General features: G+C 39.0%; 1 protein-coding gene across 2 annotated transcripts in view; it reads left to right on the top strand.

Moving 5' to 3' along the window:
• Positions 1 to 8,651: 8,651 nt before the first annotated feature.
• Positions 8,652 to 21,424, top strand: part of LOC115627811 (disheveled-associated activator of morphogenesis 1) — a 35,541-nt gene continuing 22,768 nt past the window's right edge. The window contains exon 1 of one of the 2 annotated variants that reach the window (XM_030523642.1): positions 8,652 to 8,714. In XM_030523642.1, the coding sequence (XP_030379502.1) occupies positions 8,667 to 8,714 (48 nt within the window). In that variant the 5' untranslated portion in view covers positions 8,652 to 8,666. Of the gene's footprint in view, positions 8,715 to 11,348; positions 11,563 to 21,424 lie in introns of those variants that run through there. The other variant, XM_030523641.1, reaches the window with a different exon arrangement.

Genomic DNA, 21,424 nt, shown 5'->3' with positions numbered 1-21,424 from the left:
TAAAATGGGAGACCTCAGTCCGACAAGCTAGATATAAAAAATTTCAAAATGTATACATATGTGCGACTAGACGACTGTTGATTGATTGAAATGCCGTATTTTGATTTACAGATTAGTCTCTTTCGCTAGTGGGGTGACAGAAAAGTCGGCTTGACCCCAGTCTGTAGAAATAATAAGCTATCCTGTTAGTTTCCTACCTTTGCTGATATGCTAAAAAATAAGGTGTGGTACTGACAAACCCTGGCTTATTTTAATGCCATAAACTAAAGGCAAAAACAATCTGTAGGCCGATAATAATTAAATACGGAAGGCTGGCTTGCGAGTGCTTATCACTCCAAACTGAAGTCTTCGTGTTAAGCGGCTCGGAAAAGGAAAGAGAACAAGGCCTTTGTTATATTTTTGGCCCTGCTCGGTGCCATAATTTTGAACTGCCTAATGGCAAGAAAGACAACAATCAAAGCAATCCTCCTCCAAGTGGCCACAACAGCAACGACCCAGTCTTCAGCCGTTGAATAACAACAACGTCAACTTGTTGTATTTTTCACGCACTCACGTTTTTTAATGCAATGCACGAAAAAAAGAAGCAAAAAAAACACGCGGCAAGCCCAATTGCCTTCCTTTCGGCCTGCCGGTTAAAGCGCAAGATTCACATAAATTTTTATGGTCAGGCATATTAATATTGTTGTTGCTTTTGCGCTTTTCAACATAAACAATTAAAAATATTTTGTAAACAAAAAAAGTATTTTTGCTCACTTTAAACAACAACTGCGATTGTGGCTGCTGCTGCTGCTGCTGCTGCTTGTTGACTTTGGCATATTTCTGGGCTCTGCTCGAAACTGAACTTGAAACAATTTAACAAATGAGCATACACACAAATAATTCCTTCATACGAGTACTGTATACTATAGTTATGAGATATTGCCAACAATTATGATTGCAAAATGTACTTGTTGGTCAGCGAAGCAGTTAAGAAACGGTTTCTGGGTTTTTTGTTTCTATTGTTGTAGTTGTAGCCCTGCAGAATGCTACGAACTTAAAAATCCTTTTATTATAATTCGTCGTTTCGGGGCACTCCCATTTAGTTCGCCAACTAATACTTTTATAGCGCGTTAAGGTAATCCATGAAGAAAATAAAGAACTGCAAGCGGCAGAGCACACCTATTTTAAAGGGCCCATTAATAAGGTGTATTAAAACTAATAGCCTGCACCCAACATGCACAAAAATGTACAAGCTGCACAGTCAGAGCTGGGTCAGTCGAGCTCGTCAGGTTCTGCAGTCCGTTTGTCTGTATGAACGGCTAGATGTCGGAGGGCACGAGAGTTAGAACCGATAAAATTGTGCACGAGTAAAGCTTATAGTATGTTAGATTTTTGTCAGCAATAAGATTTAGCCGCTATTGGATCGATGCAAGAAAGAGGTGAGAAGTATGAGAAATAAATAGTGTAGCTCATAGTCGAGAGCTTCAGATGCCTTAGCTAGCAGATTTCGCAGCTTCTAATGCAATTTCGAGGCACCTAACCGGCAAATTTACGATGGCCTGAACAAATTATGCATCACTTAAAGTTAGTAAGAGCCCTCTGGGACCCATTAAAGGGCTACCTTTATAGCATCAGCGCGCTCTTACAACTAAAAAGCTAGAACTTTGACCGACTGCGATGAGCAGCGGCGAGCGGGCCATAAAACGCTTGGCATTTGGCGGCGGCAAAGCGCTGCACAAAAGAGCACAACATTCATTTTTACAGCAAAGTAAAAACAAAAACAAAGGCAAAGGCAAAGGCAAAACTATAGCCAAAACAACCAAAACAAAAATAAATAAAAATAACAAATTTAATTGCAAATTAAAAAGCGGCAGAAACGAGCAGAAATGCATAAATTCAACACGGACAGTACGACGATATCAATGTCAAATGCTCATCGTCGTCATTGCTAATGCAGAGCCACGCCTCGGGGCCTTGGGGGCCGCAGTGCCTCCGCCCCCTCCCGCCATCCGCCGATTTAGCCGAAGATGGGGCGGACAGAGCCTGGCATAGAAAATGTTTTCGTCGACATTAGAAACTTTTACTTTGAACTTTTGACAACAAAAGAAAAAAGTAAGCAGTTAGCAGCGACATTAGCGCTGGCAGCGCTGCGCGTGCACAAACTCGAAAATCGGCGATGGCCATCACTAGCTGCGCCATAGCCACCGATAGAGCCAACATCGCGATGGTCGGGGCTGGGTGCATGACGCCCCCAAAAATTTATTGGCAAATTTGTTAGGCTTGCTCAAAAACAAATTTTATTTTGATTTCTGGTCGCTCGTTTACGCTTACGCTTGCGCTTGCGCTTGAGTCATTCAACTTGCTGATACTTTCATATGACGCGTTACTTTCTTCACAATTTGAAATACACCAACGACGCCAACGTCGACGTCGACGTCACCGTCGGCGTCAACGGCGCAGCTAACACCAACAACAGTAAAGCCAAGGTAAAAGGAGCTTTCGTTGTTGCTTTTTTTTTTTTTTTGGTGGGTGAAACCGATATTAGCTGAGCGGAATCGTTAATTAAGGCATGCGACATATGTTAATACGAGTATCAGACGAGTCTTAATAAAAATTGGTAAAAACAAAATAGCAAAAGCCGGAAAGGCAATGACGGATGTGTTGGTGTGCGGAGTCGGTTATGGATAGTTGAGGAAATTACAATATTTAATATTTAATTTAGCTTCATCAATGCAGTGGGTTTCACATGACACTAAACCGTTCATATTTGCATTTTTAGGCAACTTCTAGTCGAAGCCTTCTTAGAAGTACCCATGCAAGAACTACTTGACAGTTATAATCTGATATTCTTACGTCAATTTAAATATTTATATTATCTGTGTTTGGTTGAAGTCGACAGCTACTCTTACTTGTATATATATAAACAGATATCTAACCTATTGGCTCAATGAAATGACAGAAATTATTTGTCTTTAAGCATTCAATTGAGACCATAACTATCGAGTTGAAATTGCAAGTTCGTTCTCCAAGTCTTTCGTTTCCCTCACCCATCATATTCATCATCACAATCGGCTGTGCTTGCAATTCGCACACTCTGGGGCTCATTTAACAGCTCATTAAGTACTCTGCACACCTGGCCGGCCGCTTCACTTGTCACCTGTATCCGCATATATTGTACACTTATCGCTGCTCCTTCCTCTCCCGGCCACCGCCTCGTATTCCTATAGCGCTCTCTTTATAGCAATTAATATGCATTGTGCGTTGAAAATGCCGTTTCTAGCTTGTTATTTATGCAGAGCGTGCTGTGCACCAAAATTTGTGTTTATTTCTTCATTTCGTTTAATTTATTTTCTGTAAGAATATACATATGCGTATGGACTATGGGTTTGTTATTGTGGCTGTGGCTGTGGCTATGGTTGTGGTTGTTGCTGTGTTTGTGCTTTCTAGTGAAATTGAAAACGCATTTAATACCAACTGAAATGAAATGCAAGAAAAATAAACACAAACACTTGACAAATTTCACTTTCAACGAATTTTGGAGTGCCAAGTGCCAACTGCTTCCAATAATCGAGTGCTGACTAGACTAAGGAAGCGCTGTTCCCCTCCCCTCCCCTCCCCACTCCCATTCCATATCCACATAAATCATAGCACAAGTATTTCAAAATGCCCCCAAAAAACCAAAAAAGAAAAAAAAAACCGAAATTAAGATGAGTCTGTCGGTCAGATGCGAGCACGCACGTGTATTTGATTACCGATAACAAAAGGGGCTAAAATGAAGTATTTTTTATTAGCCAGCCGAGCATCAAGTGGGGCGTGGGTAAATGAAATGAAAGTGTGTTGCCGCATGGAAAATGTTGAGGCTTTTTTGGTTTAATTAGTTCTCTGGGGTCTATTTTTTTCCAGGCCTCGCCACGTTTTCTTAAGCAATGTTAAATTATGCCTATGCTGGTAATAATGCGCACTTTTTGGTGCCTGATGCATTTCGATGGAGCGTGACTTTCGCCCATGGGTGAGTTGGCATTTCCCAGAGTACTGTATAAAGCCGTCAATTGGATAATTGCAAGTCAAAGAAATCCAAATCAGATGCTACGCTCAATCAATTAAACGATGCATTCCATTCTTAAAAGCTGCCAACGTACGAAAGACACTCTCTGATTGAGTTGAGCAAACAATTTAAAGTGAGCTTTGGTCGTCATTCAAGTAAAACTGTAAACTTATAGGCGACGTCTTAATTATAATCTAATGGATAATCAACATTATTATTAGTCGGTTTGTAAACTTTTTGTATTTCTATTACTCTAGCCACATGAGGATGAACAATAATTGTTGTCCCCATTTAATAAAATTAAATATAAAATGTAGGTATAAAGGGCAGACACACAAATAATTATTACTTGTGACAAGTGCGAAATATTCCTTAATGTGAACACGCTTGGCCAAATATAAATTTCCAATTTTATACATTTGTGTACCCTGTAAAGAAAGAGTTTATTTTAAATGTGCAAAAGGAAGAAAGCATCGTTAAGTCCTATATATTGTGTTGTTAATCAGCATAACGATACAAATCTGTGCTTCGTCTGCCTGTTTCTATGAATGTTCGCTTGGAACTTGGTATGTAGACTCTTCCAATCCGTAGGCAGCCAGAGTTTTCCCCTCTTTCCCTCTACAAACTTTCTTTCCGAGGCGGAAGTTCTTTTAAGGACAGGATATAAGTAATATTTTACTGTCGGGCTTGCTTTTTTTCAATCTCTCCATTAATGTGTTGTACCTAGAAGAGGTGCGCATTGCTTCATTAGCCGCTTAGCTATTTACCAACACTTTCGCAGTTGGAGTTGAAAACCATGTTGTCATGGGAGTCATTGTCAATTATCTGACTATACATTTTGTAATTATTAATTAGCATTTTTAGCATATTTAGTATTGAAATTTAGTAGCATATACAAATCTATAATCACTCTCACCTCCCTCTCTCTTCCTTCTCGCTTTGCAGCCAAAGATATACGACCTCTGCCACGATAGATGCCACATTTAATGAACCTTTGCTAAACGGTAAGTACATTATTTGAAATTGAAAAGTTAAAGCCCATGGCAAAGCCAATGCTCTCCACATCAAGTTCGTTGCTTGAGTCTTTCGATTTGTAAAAACATTTTTGTGAGTAGCTAAAATTGTTAAGCAAAGCAAACAAATTTCTTATGGCCATAAAAATAAAACAGCAACAGCATCAAAACCAAAAAATAAACAAGCGGCCAATAATAAGCTCAATTTAACACACAAAACTTGTTGCCGAACCTGTAACGGTGCGCACCTGTGATCGTATCAATGATTTGGCAAAAGTTTCATATTTTCGAGAACTAACAACAACATCAAAAACACTAGCAGCAGCAGCAGCACCAGCACCAGCAGCATTGGTGACAACTCATTGAACTGCGGCCGTTAATTGTATCAATGACAAGGAATTGAGCGCAGACATTGGCAGCAACTTTGGCAAGGAGACCGTTACATAAAAAAAGAAAAGGGTAAAACGGCATATTAGTTATGGGAAAGCGTATGCAACTCTGTATAGAGTTTACTCATTTTTCTATACAAATTGTGATTATTTCTAAGGATCTAAGGCATTCAAAAAAATACATTGTTGGATTTAATCTTTTTGAGACAGACTCACCATAAATCAAATCTTTTATTGGTCGGTTGGAGAAATATGTTGCTTAAACGCCCTTAATAGCATGTACTGGTATGTCATTTCTCCTGAGTCTTGAGAGTAGGCTCTGATGAGCATTTAGTTCGTCAGAATATTTGATTGGTACTTGAGCTTTTTCGGTTATTACTGTTGGAGTGCTAAGATCAGCGTGGATGTATTCATTGTAAATATGCCAGATAGCTCAAATAATTTGGAAGATTTTAAGACTTGATGCTTAAAATTGGCAATGATACGGAGAACTGTAAAAGTGTTTCGTTCATTTGTTCAATTTAAAAACAATCATCATTATAGATTAGTTTCGCTTGTTTGCATGTCTGAACGCTTACACATCCGAGACTATACAATCTATCGTAAGTTAGACTATTTGACTATATCATTATCTACCAGATGAATACAAGCGATATCAGCGAAGACTTGTTCAACAGCTTCCTTTATCTGTCATTGTAGTAGCAGCGAGGATGGAGGGTAACCCAAACTCTAGATGACTCAACCATAGCGTTCTTTCTGATTTTTCTCTCCAACTGAGTTTGTTTATTTATTGTCTTTCGGTTTATTTGTTGCATGACACTTGCAAAATTGATCAAAATTGTGTAGAGCACATATTTTTGGTCATTTGTCATTAGGCAGTCGGTTGTCCGTTTGCTTTGGCCATTTTGACCGGACTCGCAGTGGTGCGACCTTAAATTGTTTTTGACTTTGACTTTATTGGCTTTGTGGCCGTTTGCCGCACTTTTTGGCCATTGGCATGTTCGCAGTTAGGTTTGTCTTTCGTCTGTTTGAGGATTTGCAAAGCTAATTAAGAGATTTGAGTTTTATTTGTTCGCTCATGCCGAAAAGCAATAATAGCCGCCACAGCATTTCAATTGAGAAACAGTTATAAATATAGACATGACTAAATGGACGATTGAATAGTCACAAATATTTGGATATTGCATCCGGGCTGGTTATTGCAACTGTGGCAAACGAACGCTGTCCTATTTATTGTTGAAACGTTTTTGTAGAGGCTCATTCAATCAAACAACTGAGAAAAGTACAAGTTTTTATCAATTTCTCTTTGCATTGTTCAAATAGCTAGGTATATGCCTACCAATAGAGTGTTTTAATTGTGTGTTGTGCAGCATTTACCCAAATCAAATTTAAATGTGGGTGTCGATGGACAGGGGCTTATTATCATTGAATTGTTTATATATCCGCTGATGGCTAGGCTGATTAAAAAAAGGTTCGCCTTCGACCTTGCTAAAGAAGCTTATGGTTTTTTGTGTGGCAACTTACGTACATGTGGAGATTAGCGCCTAAATTGATAATTCCTTCAGTCAATTTCGATGTGACGTTATTGAGAGCGTTTGTTACACTTCTTCCCGCCAAAATTATGCTGATTGGGGATGGAAGCCGTCCGTCCAGCTATTCACATTCGTAGTCAGAGATCTAACAGACAAAAACGAAAATTCAAAAAGAGAAGGAAGCCAAATTCTAATTAATAGCTTGTTAGAATAGGGAAATGTTTCTAAAGAGCCATTACTTTGGATTCTAAAATTGTATTCTATACGAGTATATTTAATATCAAGTTTAATTGACAACGCTGTTACTATTCAAGCTGTGTAAAGCAACACCCTCTCACTTAATTTTAATTGTTTAATTTTGTTGTCGTAGACCATGTCTTCCTTAAGTTGTTTAACAATAGACCAGCAGCGACCCACACAAATCGTATGGTGTCGAGCCCTCGTCTATTACTAAACACGTTTATGCTAGTACGAATACAGGAAATAATCTCAAGATGTGAGCCAAGATCTTGATTAAGATTTAAACTTAAAAGTTGACATGAGGCTTGAATTATTTTATCTGCCACAGATATCAGCGGCAAGTTCCAAATTTAGGAAAACTGATAATTCCATTCATGAAAAAGTGGAAATTGGAAACTCGAAGTGTTCTTTAGAGTATTAGGGTTGCTGCTTTGTTACGGCTAGAATTCCAGCCTTATACACGGGTAGGGATAGTTTTTTAACCAACTAAATACGTTCCTGCTGCCTTCTACGTAAGTCAAATGTAAGAGCAGTATTGCAGCAAAAATGCTTAGTAGTGCAAAATCGTTTGACCAAAGCTTTTCTTTGTAGGGTATCTACAATTTTTAAGGGCCAACTGAATGCTGAAGAATCGGTGCTTTTCTGCCAATTCAAGAAATAAGAGAATCTGATTTCTTGATTTCAAATTTGCGGTTGCCAGCTGCCTGGCATAAACGCTTTGGATACAACTGGCGTTGCTCGCATTCAGTTAGCCACTCAGTTCGCTCTCTCTCTCTCTCTCGCTCTGCTGTGACTCTCTCAGTCTCTTGTAAGCGCGCCCACACTCGGCACCGGCTACAGCACCTGTCGCAGCAACTTTGTCTTGTCGTCTTGGCCAACTTCTTCGGGTCGCAGTCGCGCGACCAACATCGTCAACGTCATCGTCGTAGTCGCAGTCGCAGTCGTGGTTTTGGCCAACTTAAGCTTGCCGCTGCCGTGGGCACGTCTTGAGCGTTCAATGCGTTTCGAGCCGCCGATAAGAACGCACGCGAGCGCTGCCATCAAATTCGAGTAGCGACGAGGTTTTCAAAAAATTAACAAAATAGGGAAAAATGCGCGCGCGTGTTTTTCTCTCGAATTGAATGAACAATTAATTGTGTGCGAAACTGCTGCGTTTTGTTGAAATTACCTTTTTTTTTATAAATTTTTGTTTCAATGCATCGAGTGATACGAGAAAAGTAAAAATAATCAAATAAAAGGAAAAACCTACATACCGCTTCTAAATGCATTTTCAATGGCCCAGCCATGTGTGTGTTGATTGCTGGCGCAGACCTGTAAACAGTTTCTAATCAAGGAATCGGCACAACTTGTTATGTGCCCTTTGGTGACAGCTTGAAGTGGCATCTAGAGTTCGCAATCTAGCAGTTTTTCTCAAGTCTTCTATGTGTAGAATACGAAGCGCGCTTTAGGCCGCCACTAGCTGGGAAATATGTCTGCCAAAAACCAAATGAGTGTGCTCATGGAGAAGATCAATACGGTGAGTTATTTGCAAGACTGCATAGAGTTTTCATTACGGCACCTGAGTGGATGGATGGATGACAACTAATGATGGATGTTTGCACATCACACACACACACACACACACACATACACATACACAGACATACTCGTATGCAGATAGATTTGCCAATAATGATGATGATCACATAAATCACTTGCATTGTATAAGGTTTCTTTTATGTTCAGCGAAACAGTCATTTGCATAAAGGTGACTGCACTTTTTGCAAAATTATAAGCGTTAATCGGATTTCCCAACAGTAAAGTTCACTCAAATACCTCTAGAGTTTGTCTTTGGTTCATTAATTGATCATGTTTTAGGCATTATAGGCAATAATTTGGACTCCAGCTAAAAGAAAGAAATCAGTTTTGTAATCCAACTAAACGTTTATATACGTTTATAGTAATTACTTAATTGAGAAATGGTTTCAATGAATATTGCTGGATTTGGGGGAAAATTCTAGGAACTGTAGCAACGTTCAATTCGAATAAAATATATTTTTAAATGAAACTTATAAATTTTATTTTAGATGCAAGAGAAAACAAAACAATTTATAAATCGGAAATTGTTTATATATGGATATTAATTAAGTGATAAGCTTAATGGGTTTTCATTTCAAAGTGCAACTAAAATGAAAGAAAGAAAGAAACAGAACAGAATGTGTTTCAATGGGGCTTTCTTCAAGGGAGAAATGAACCACCTTCAAAGCTAGTTATTTTCTTGTCGATGTAAAAAAATAAATCAATACAAAAGATAACTTAAACTAAATAAAACTTAATAATTACAAAAATATCTAATAACGAATCCGACTGGGTGGAGGGATTTTATTTGCCAAACGGCCAGCTATACCCGATTCACAGCAAAGAGTCTTCTGAGACAAAAAAGAAATAGAGATGAGGAAATAACAATAAAAAATTAAAAACAATTACATTAAATACAAATAATAATAAATTAAAATTAAAATACTTAAATAATAAAATATTAAACTGTAATTGAGAGCTGAAAGGTGGAGAATCACTGACCCGGTGGGTCATAGTTGCAAGATTTGTGTTTAAAAATTTAAAAAAGCTAGAAATATGCGAAACTAAATAAGCCATTAAGTAGAGCCGAACCTGACTAACTCATAGTATCGGATAAAACCAATTAGAATGCCTATTAGTACTTAAATATTCTAAAGACAAGCCGTATTAAATCATAATTATCAATGCAATAAAATAAAAGCATTATAAATACGAAACAAACATAAGATATAACTTTTCCAGCAATTTCTTGCAAATTGCGTTTGCAGAAAGATTTAAAACAACGTTCTTTAATTAGGCACTTTTTGCAAATTGATAGGGATTTCTGCCCAGCCGATCTGGACAGCATATGCTTCAAAGCTGCAATGGCTGCCTAATTTGAAATACGTATATTTTTTTTAAATAATTTTGTACCCACTGGTGGGAAGCATCCCTTCTTTGTCACAAGTCTGTCTGTATGCTGTCTAGGCTGCTTTGACAGGTTCTTGAGTTTCCAAAACCAATCAGCCCACTAGACAGACAACCGTGAAGTCTTGCAGTATTGTAGCCTTGCCCCAACTTGCATTTAGCCATTTCTAAGGCTTCTCTAGATCAGACCAGGCCAGGCCAGGCCTGACACTTAAAAGGGAAAACTGCCGCTGAACTTGGGGGAATGCATAGAGACAGAGAGAATGTGAATGCAATGCAATGCTCGTAATGAGAATAGCAATGAGTTGGTAAATTCTCTTTGCAAAAGTTGATTTGTATTCAAAATTGGCAGCTAGTCATAAACAAATTGAAAGTGGTGTTTAAAAAATTTGCGCCCGTTTTTCTTTGAATAGAGCTCGCCGATCAGAAATCTGCGCAACTATGCAAGGCATTTCATTTGCGGCGACCAACGACTACAAAATGAAAGTGAAATGTGCTTCAAATTATTTGTCTGTCTGTCTGTCTGTATGTTTGTCCGAATGCCCGACTGTCTGTCTATCTGTCTGTCCTAACGTTTGTTTGTGCACAAGTGGCGATGCCTGGGCTCCAATGAGCTTCAATTGAACGACTGACGAAATGTTGCGTTGTGCATAATAAACGAATACAGACGCTGGCCTGGACAGTGGACGGACAAGTGGTGGACGAGGTGGCCAATGTGGCCAATGTGGCCAATGTGGTGGTGATGGTGGTGTCTAACAAATTTTATGCAGCTGTTGTATGCAACAATAATTAATTAATAATTTTCGTTGCCCACATACTACAATACACGTATGTACAAGTATGTGCGAGTACATCGAGCGGTTAAAAACAAAACAAAACAAAAAATAAAAAGAAGAGTGTAGAAATGTGCGCCGGTGTGTAAAAGTAGGGTGAGAGTTGGGCAATTGCCGTTTAATTTATGTATGGACGAGCATTCGAGTATTTATGAGCGATTGCAGCACAGATTGAAGTGCACTTCAATGGCCAACCCACCAATACAGTTCGCTTCAGCTCCGCTCCGCTCAGCTCGGCTCAGCTCAGCTCAGCTCTGGTCAGGTCAGTTCGGTTCAGTTCGGCGCCTGGGTGTTAAAAGTCAAAAAGTAATAAAAAGAAATCAGCTTCAAACAAAACAATATTTTGCAACAACAACAAAAAAAAACAAACAAAACAAAATCAAAAATTCTGTGCAATTATCCAAAATTCTCGAGAGTTCTTCCACACGACACAAACACACAGTCAGAGACATAGGGAGAGAGACAGAGAGAGAGATGCAGAAAGTTTCAGAAAGCCACAGCAATTTGTCAATGATGTCCGATGGAAATATAGAACCGATTGATATTGATGATAACGAGTGTGTTGCGGTGAGTGTCAACCGTTAAATTTCCCAAAATAGTCGTTAAACGGATTACGTCATAAATAAAAATGTACGAGTATACAACTCAATAACTTGTTGACGATGTCGGCTTGTTGGTTGGCTGCTTGGTTGAGAGAACCAGTTAACCTCAGGCTCGTTGGCCGGCTTACTTCAGTTAGATGGCTAGATGGCTGGTTAGATGCTTATGCAACTATGCAAAATGCAGCGGAGAAAGCCGAAAGCCGAAAGCCACGACCGAATTCTAGCACAGATTGCGGTAGTTGACGTCACAGATAATGACTTAGGCAACAAACTTCTTGGGGAAGCGCTCGCTGGTGAGCGGCGCAGCGGGCATTTAAAATGCCGTTAATGTTATGAGCACGCGTGACAGACAAACAGACAGACAAACAGACAGACAGACAGTCAGACCGATTGACCAAAAGACAAACTGGCCGCCTGACAGCTCCGGTTCGGTTGGTATCGCACCGATTCGTTCCGTTCCGTTCCGCACTTCATCAGCATGCAACGGCGCACTCCATTTGGCCCACTAAAGCGAAATCGGCAGAAAGGCACAAGTGGCGATAAGTCATCAAATTTATTGACTTATTGCTTAGATACTACTCACCTGTAAGTATGCCTATATGTACGAGTATGTAAACGTGCGTCATGTGCGTTGGCAGCCTTACGCAATGCAATGCCACAACGTTTTGCGCTTGCCACTTGAAATTGACACCCAAAAACGAGCCAAAAAGATCGGACACGGACAGTGACACAGTCATACCTCCAGGCATAGACAGAGACACAGCTCCAGCCTCGAGCATCTCCTTCGGCCCGACAAGTGGTTCAAAAGTTGTCGCATTTTATGTGTTTTTTTTCTTGTATTTCTTATTGCATAAAATAGCCAGGCAGCCAGCCAGCCAGTCAGTCAGTGAGCCAGCTATTCAGCCAGTTAGGCTGTTAGCTAGTTAGTTGGTCCACTCAGAAGGGGGCAGGCAATATGTTAAGCCAACGCTCGTTGTGAAGGTGAGGCAGTTTTTTCTTTATTTCTATTTATTATTATATATTTTTCGTTTTTGGTGCAATGCGAATTAATTACATTTGAAACACATATCGTACTTGCAATTAAAATGAAAAACTAATGCTGATTTCAAATGCGTTTGGCATACACACACACACACACTCACACATACATGCTCGTACATAGTAGGTGAGGTCTTGGCTCAGGTTGCGCCCACAGACTTAAGGAAGTTACGTTGAGAACAAGATAAAAACAGAACCTGAACCTGTTAGAACGAAAGGCGTGCACAGTCGTCAGCATACGTGTACTCGTATCTGTGGCATGTTTGAAATCCATTAATCTTTGTGATAGGAGTAGATCGATATTTTATATGCGCTCGATTTCAAACATTCACAAATAGTTAATATGCGTTTAAGTGTTTTCAAGCTATACTTGTAACGCATTAATCAGCGATTTGAACAAGTTTTTTAAACGATAAATAGTACAGTTCATAGGAATTTGTTAAGTCCATCGAATCTATCGATTGCTCATATTGTTTAAATGGCTTTTCCATCTCATTAGTACGTACTATTTATGAACAGGTTTGTCACTTTATATTAATTTCTTTTTTAAATATCAAATTGTTCTTGGTAGACAATTATTATACGATAGTTATTGATCGATATTTTTTTTTACCAGAAACTGTACGTACGTGTATACCTATATTTATTTATTAATATTTTTGTAACTAAGAATTAATCCTTAATTGTCATGTTAATTTATAGCCAGCCTTAATCCTGGTATACTTATATATATATATATATATATATATATATATATATATATATATATATATATATATCGTATGCCGTTATTCTATCAACGCAGCTATCGATTACTTTAGATTAAATTTATTTTCCTATGTTACTCCACTTATAATTTCATCGCTTATAATTATTCAATGTATTTCTGTCAGAAAAGACACATACAGGCACATTATTTCATTTGAGAGTCGATAAATATTGCTTACAATAATGCAAGTAATTAACTATCGATTAGTCCAAGATCAATTGTTTGCCAATAAGCATAACTGCATCCTACAATATAATTCCTATTCGATGAAAAATATTGGATTTCAACATAACTTACATGTCATTTCTATAGCTTGAGTATTTCTCGCACAGATCTATCGTTTCTATATTTAGCAACAACCTGCTGTTCGCACATAGAAGCATTACACATACGACCCGTGTGTAACCAAAGACAAACCGCCAAGATCAAGCGATCTGGCCAGCCAACCAGACGCTTGACTTAACGCTTACCAGAAGTTTGAACGTTTGAAAGGTGCTAGAGTGGCTGCGTGTGGGCGGTGGGTTAAGGGGGGAGGGGACGGGCCGATGGGGGAAACCACATCAAAAAGCCTTCCGCTTCCTCATTGCATGGCCGCGTGGCCCATTTAATGAACATTTGATAGCAGAGCGAAATAAAGTCGTGGAAAAGCGCTAAGCCGCTGATAAGCCAATGCGTTAAGCACCTTGGCGCCCACATTCCAATACCTTGCGTTCTACTGCGCTTGCGTAAGCAGCAACAACAACAACAAGAAGTAGAAGTAGAAGAAGAACGAAAATGCCGGCAAGACGCGACAATAAACTCGAGAGCGTTCCCAGCCAGTGCAGGCAGTCTGGCATTTTGTTACTTGAGTTGTGTTGTCAATTAAAACTTCGTAGCGTCTGTCCGTCATGCTCATACTACGAGTATATACGAGTATATTCGAGCTGATTTAGCATATTTACAGTTGCAAATGTCGTTTATGAGCTTTTAATTGCAGGCCGGCTCAACAACTGGTCAACTGTAAATTTGCTGGCATTATCCAAATATGTATGTATATCCAACGCACTAGAACCGGCCGGCAGTCGAACGCCGACCACCGACCGCTGACAGCCTAGAGGCCTATGCCTCTAGTGTGTGACCCAATAACAAAAGCAACAAACAAACGGAGGCACAATCGCTGTTGGTCTGTGGCAACTTCATTTAGACAGCGGCGCCAAATACGGAAGCCATGTAATGCTAATGAATTGAAAAGCAAAAGAAACCAGCCACAACATGGCCAAAACGAGCCAAACGCGCTGGTGAAATGCGGCAGCGACGTTGACGTGGACGCTGACGCTGATGTCGACAGCAGAAGCGCAGCTAAAAAGTTGTAATAATTTCCTGTCTTCGATTTGCATGTGCCATGTGGCATGTGGCATGCACAAAACATGCATAACTTTATGCCCCCATCTTGTTCGACTCTCTCACAATCGTCACAGTCGTCACAATCGTGTCAAAGCACTGCCAACGATCCAAACGATTTACAAATGTGTCTCACATTGTTGCACCTACATGCACATAATATACTTCATATACATATATATGTACAAGTATATACGTGTATTTATGCTGGCCCACCCACGCAAAGTACCAGAAAACAAAATGAAAGCAAATTTATGCCGACTGGCGTTTCAAATATAAATTAATTCAAATCGACCGCCGTCTAATCAAATGCATAAACATTTTGCCAACACAACACAAAACAAAAGCGTTCAGAGAAAACCTCACTTGTCACATTTAACGAAGCTTGAATACCCTGCCCTTTGATTCCTATGACTCTTCAATGCTTATTAGTTGAGCTGCATTCCAACTCCAAGAAATGCTTGAAAAACCGGGGAAATGGAGAATATTATAAAGTAGAGAAGGCTATTCTTAATTTTAACATACAATTGCTTCAAATTTATAAGTGTGATTGCTCATAAATAATTAATATTTTCCACAACAATTCAGTATTATTTGAGTGGCCTTCACAAGCATTTAAAGTTCACTTCAACATTTGTTCCCCATTTGAAGAGACATCTTTTCAAATAAATCACTTTTCAGCAAACATCCAAGTCAGCAGAAATCAACCAAAAATCTGTATAAATTATAAGTACTCTTTAATATCTCTTTTGGCTTACTTTTTTCTCCGACTTTTAAAAGAAAAGAGTTTTCTTACCAAATTTGAGCAAATTCTAATCAAATTCAGACTCATGTAGAACATTAAAGTCATAATCATACTTTTCATCGTACTAATCATTTCTATGCCAGCTATATCACATAGCTAACCGTTTTTTATCAAATTTGAGATTATTATAAATATCACATTTAATTACAATACCGAAATAAATTTAGCAGTTTTAAGTACGAAGATTTTTTTTCTTGAACTGATTACTCTCTTATAGTTAGCAAATTCTTAGATGACTTTTCTTATACTATAGTGAGGTACTATAAAAAGCTCATAAATACATTTTCTCAACAGTGTTTAAGAGTGATATTTACACCGATCCTTCCTACAGCAGCTATATAAAATATTCAGGCTACATTAGGCTTATAATAAACTTAAGACAACTCTACCTACCAAGCTAGCTTCTATGACTTACAAGTGCTCTGACAGCCGATTATTAGTAGATATAGTATATGTACCTATAACATCGAGTCGTCTGCCTACACTTCGGCTAAAATCAAAGTGGATTTAAAATTGAAACAAAGTCTAAAGACTTTTAAGTTAATTTTAAGTTCACTTTGATTTCTCAAAACTAACCCAAAATATTTCTTGTAACGAAATTATTGAGTTTGCCATTTTTATCTTCTTTTTTTTGCCGAATTCCTCGATGAGCACTTAATTAAGAGCATGGCTTTCTTAACTAGCAGTATAGCTCTGGTGAAAGCAGCAAACGAGCTAAATACTAAGTTGGTAGCTGGAGCGCTTCAATGACATCTTTGGCTGAGTTAGTCATAAACGCTTGTTATTTGCCAAGAAAAAAAAAAACAAATGGCAAGAAATTAGTAACAAACAGAGCTTTTTTGATAATGCAAACCGCTTGTCAGTTACAGTTTTGTTTTTATTTTATATTTTTCTGCCTTTATTATATGTATTTATCTCTACCATATATCTGCTGTCGTCCAAAATTTGACTCTATTTGCACAACTGCTGCGCGCACTTTGATAAAAAGGTAGACAAAAAATAAATAAAATGAGAAACAAAAACAAAAATTTCTCAAAAAACAAAAAATGCAACAACTACAAAAACAGACAAACATACGCGACTCTGTCGTTGAAAACAATCGCGCAGCTTTATCTGCGACGATACAGCGAATAGCAGTTAGCCTTTTTTTTAGCGTTTTTCTCTGTGCTTCTCAGTACTAGATACTAAGTTGTTAGTCGCCTCGATAAGATTTAAGTGGTTCATAGCGCCAGATTGCTGCTCGAGTACTACGTGCCAGTCAAATTAAATGGCCGGCTAATGGCGCAGTTATGCAACTGAGGCTGTAAGTAGTCGTCGGGTATGAGTTCAAATTCGAGTTTGCTTGAGTTTTTAGCCTCCTTTTATATATATATATATGTATATAAGTGCTTGGCATCAATCCAATCCATCCAAACGGATGGCAGCCCGATGCTGGCAGCATGTCTGCAGTTATAGAAAAACCTCCCAGACGTCGCAAGGTAAGCTCAAATTCGTATTCGAATTCGAATTCGTAGCAACTAAACTTGAGCTCGACATGGCTGATCAGTGAACATAAGTAATGCTTACGAACTGTTGCAGTAAAGTGTTGTAATCGCATATAGACCGAGAGCAGATGATGTGACAGATTATAGCCAAGTTTGTCCATTCATACGTACGCAAAGCCAATTAAGGGGAATTAAGTCAACTCAAAAGTTAAAGATACGAAGGAAGATACCAGAAAAAGATATCAGCGAGACTTGCTGGCATTCAGCATCTTAAGATCTTTCCCCCATTAAGTAAATATGTTTAGAATACAGAATGGAACTAACTCCTACTCGTAATATCATAAAGTTGCTACAAAACGGCGAAACTCTGCTCTCTGAATGAAAAGATTGTGATTATTTGTACACAAAACTACTCATCGATTCAATTTTCGATGCAAACAGACCATGGAGAAATTTATAGATATTTAAAAAAGAAGCAACTGAACAGATACCCTGATGTGTTTGTAAAAGCCATAAATAGCGGAAATGACAGCAGCACAGAAAATTTCAGGCGAAATCAATATTGGATATTGTTCAACATTGTCGCAGCTAGTTGGGCTTTCATAGTTAGGGCCTCCATTCATCGAAAAAAAGAAACCAAAGCTACACGATTTCTGTTGCTTGCTGTGAAATGAATTCGTTTTCGCTCGAAAACTCAAGGGGCATTCACATGCTCATACTTTTAGGCTCTCAAGCCATTATAATTTTTTGTCTTTTGAAACTTTTCAAATGCAATAGAACAGTTCTGTTTCAAATCGTAAGAATCTGACAAGAGCCGGCCCTATCGAAATGATAAAAGCTAGCTTAAAATGTGTTATTTAGGCTCTGCAAATCCCTAAGTGGCGCTACCACCAAACCACTTACCACCCACTTAAATGTTGCTCACAATGTGTTGAGTTTCTTCGTGTGTTGAAGAAAGATTTCTTTCTTAATATAAGGCTTTCTTTGCCGTGATCTTTTATTGAATGTTCGTCTGACATTTGACCTATTTAAAGGACTTTGGATGAGTTGAAGTTGCTTAGACAGCCTGCAGAAATAATGCTCTCTGCTGACTTTCCTCTAAATATCAATCGTCGTCTATCGAAGACAGAGCCCCCCTCTTTTAGTTGCAAGTCAACTTGGCGCTAAACTTCAAACGCCGGTCGCCCATTGTCTGCACGACCTGCTGCCCTGCTGCCCTCCTGCTGTTGTTTTTCTCCTTTTAGCCAGCCCGCTATTATCCAGCTATATAGTTAAGGCCCTACACAGACAAACACACACACACACACACATTCGCACGAGATGCTGACGAAAAGAAACTTTCCACAAGGAGTTTTCATTGTCAACAATAACGATGCAGCCGACAACTTTGAGCGCCAACCTTGGCACTCTGTCTGAGCAGATTTCACCCAACAACAACAACAAAAACACCAACAACAACAAATCGCCAACTTAATTTACAGCATTGAATGGTGCTGCCGCCGCCGCCGCCGCGGTCGATTCGACCACCATTGAGTCCATGCGGCGATCTATGCGATCTTCTGCTTTGTTTTTCTTTTTCTTGGAGCCGCCTCATCACCAACAAAATGTTGCTGGTGTCTCGGTCTCTCGCACTCATCGCACTCGTCTCGAAAACATTTTCACTTTCGTTTTCAATTTGTGTGTTTTGGGGTTTCTTGCTGCCTGCCTGCCTGCCTGCTTGCCTGCCTGCCTTGCCTGGCATGGCCCTGGCCTGCCGGTGAATCGCTCGCCCGCTCGCTGGTAATCACAATAATCATGGTAAGCGGGCAGTCAGTCAGCTCAGCCGGTCAAGCAGCGAGATATCGCCAAACAGGTTAGCGCAAGAGAGTTGGGCGCTTCGTCCAAAGATTTGGCCGGATGCTTGGCATTTTCGGGCCCGCAAACGAAAGTGAAAACGCTGAGCGTCAAGAAGCAGCCGCCAAAGCTGCAGAAGAGCCGAGAAATAAAATAAAATAAAAATTGAATTTAAATAAATTACGTATGTTAATTGCGAGTGCAGGTCGCTCGCTGTAGTCGCTGAAAAAAACAACAACAACAACAAAAATAACAATAATAATAATAATAAAAACTGTAAATTTCGATCAGGTATTTTGTTGTTGTTTATTTTCTTTTATTATTTTGGCGAATGCGCCAAAAGCGCCAAGCGGCTTACATGAATTAATGAGGGTCAAGATACTTGGCTCTTCATCTTGGCTTTCTACGCTGCGCCCCACAGCCTCATCAACACCTAGAGATTGCTGCGAATTGTGGGTGATTGCGGTCGGCAGAGGGGGAGTGGGGGCGTGGCAGCCAGCAACTGAGCAATTCGTATTGAACTTGAAATGGGGAAGAGCCACAAAGAGAGGCTGACCAGATAGCGCAGCCACTTTCTGTGGCACTCTGAATAAAGCCAATCAGAGCACATTTATTACTTGTATTTCCATCGCTATTGTAAGGTATCACTACTAGTGTAGGCAACGGCCAGAGAAGTAATTGCAAGCCATGGGACTTAACTTACGTTTGAAGTATGTTTTTTATAATATTTTTATATTTCGTTTGCCAAAGAAATGTTGACCTAAACAGCTTTATAAAGTAAAAGAAAATCTTAAACATCCACAAATATAATTATTCTCTTCCCTCTATATGATACTAATGTATACATATGTTCTACATATAACAATAAAATTTCTCATTTATCAAATAAAGTTAGCTTTTCCAGACAAAACGAAAATGTTCTCTTCGATACTTCCGTACTAATTTCACTTCCTTTTTTAAAAAATGAAAATCACTTTCTTTGAAATACCAGGCAGCAAAGTAAGGTACGAATGGGTAGAAATTATAATTTGGGCGAGCACAATTAATAAGCAATTAAAATGAATGACAAATAAATGAATGCATTAATCCAACAAATTACAAAGATCTACATACTTTATTCCAATGTCTTGTGGTGTTTTCTCCAGCTATCCCTCTAACAAAAACAAATATATACTTAAATGGCTGTTGTACATTTTCAATGCACTTTATATCGAAATAATTGTTCGCACTACGGGCTTAGACGGTTACCACAACAGTTAAAAGTGTTTCGGTGATATCATTGCTGCCATCCACTACTTCTAACTTGGCTCAATGATTGTGCAAGTTCTCCATTCTCTAATAATAGTGTTTGGCAGCTTTCTGGTCTGTTAATTAATTGGCCAATTGAAACAGTTCCGACCACAACAATACTTAAATAGACAAATAAAAATAGCATGGAAAATCAAAATAAAATAAAAATAAAACAACAGTGCCATTAAATATCCAAACTGGTTTTCCTTTTATTTTCTTAAACTTTTCTCTTTAACTTTGTTTACCGGCATTTCATGGTTCGTTTTTTTATTATTATTATAGTCTTTTTTTGCTTTGCATTGTTTTGAATTAATAATTTATATCGATTTTTATAAGTGCTTGCGGCGCACATCAATTGATTTACCGGATTAGCATACAACACACAAATTATCAATACATTGGTATGTGATATGCATACTCGTATACGAGCATATATGTATGTATGTAGTATTCATATGTGTATATGTATGTGTGTACAAGATGTAGATGTTGGGTCCGCGGCGGTTAATTCGATCGCAGAGTTGTCCGCGGGCCGCACGGGAGCTACTCACCGCATTTTTGGTTTTTTTCTCACTTTGACTTGAAAAATTATTTGCAATTTATGAAACGCGCTCGCTCTCGACTTAACAGCAGCAACAGCAACAACAACAACTACAACAACAACAACGGCAACAAGAAAGTAAAAGTTCAATTAAATAAAGATAAATTGCACAACAATTTTTGGCCGACTCTTGGCTCGAGCTTCGAGCAAGCTTTTTCGAGGCAATGAGCGTTTATGTAAGGCCGTAGAAACAAATTTTAAAAATGCAAAGCACAAATAAGACTTGACGCCTCCGTCGCCCCCGCATCGCCTTGTCACGCCCCGACCTCGAGGTGATAACAAATTATGACAAATTAATAAACATAAAACGAGCAATTTTCCAATAGTCATGCACAAAAGTAAAAGTTGCCCAACGATTTCCCAAAAACCAAACACTTCAACAAAATTGTAATGACACTTGCCGCGATGACCAGCCAATGAATATGACGAGGAACCCTGCCAAGCCCAGCCCGGCCCAGGCCAGCCCAGCCACTTGGCGTTAATGTCAGTGTCAAAAGTCACATCGCTTGCCGCTGCACACGACCGCGAAATCGAGCCATGACAACGAGTTATGGCCCCATCCGATCCGAGACGACCCGATCCAACCCAGCTCGCTGCAAAAATTGAAGATCATTCGCATCATCAGCA

The sequence above is a fragment of the Scaptodrosophila lebanonensis genome, unplaced genomic scaffold (assembly GCF_003285725.1).
Source record: "Scaptodrosophila lebanonensis strain 11010-0011.00,11010-0021.00 unplaced genomic scaffold, SlebRS2 tig00000098-arrow-pilon, whole genome shotgun sequence".
Taxonomy (NCBI): domain Eukaryota; kingdom Metazoa; phylum Arthropoda; class Insecta; order Diptera; family Drosophilidae; genus Scaptodrosophila; species Scaptodrosophila lebanonensis.
This window is presented reverse-complemented; position numbering and strand designations above follow the sequence as displayed.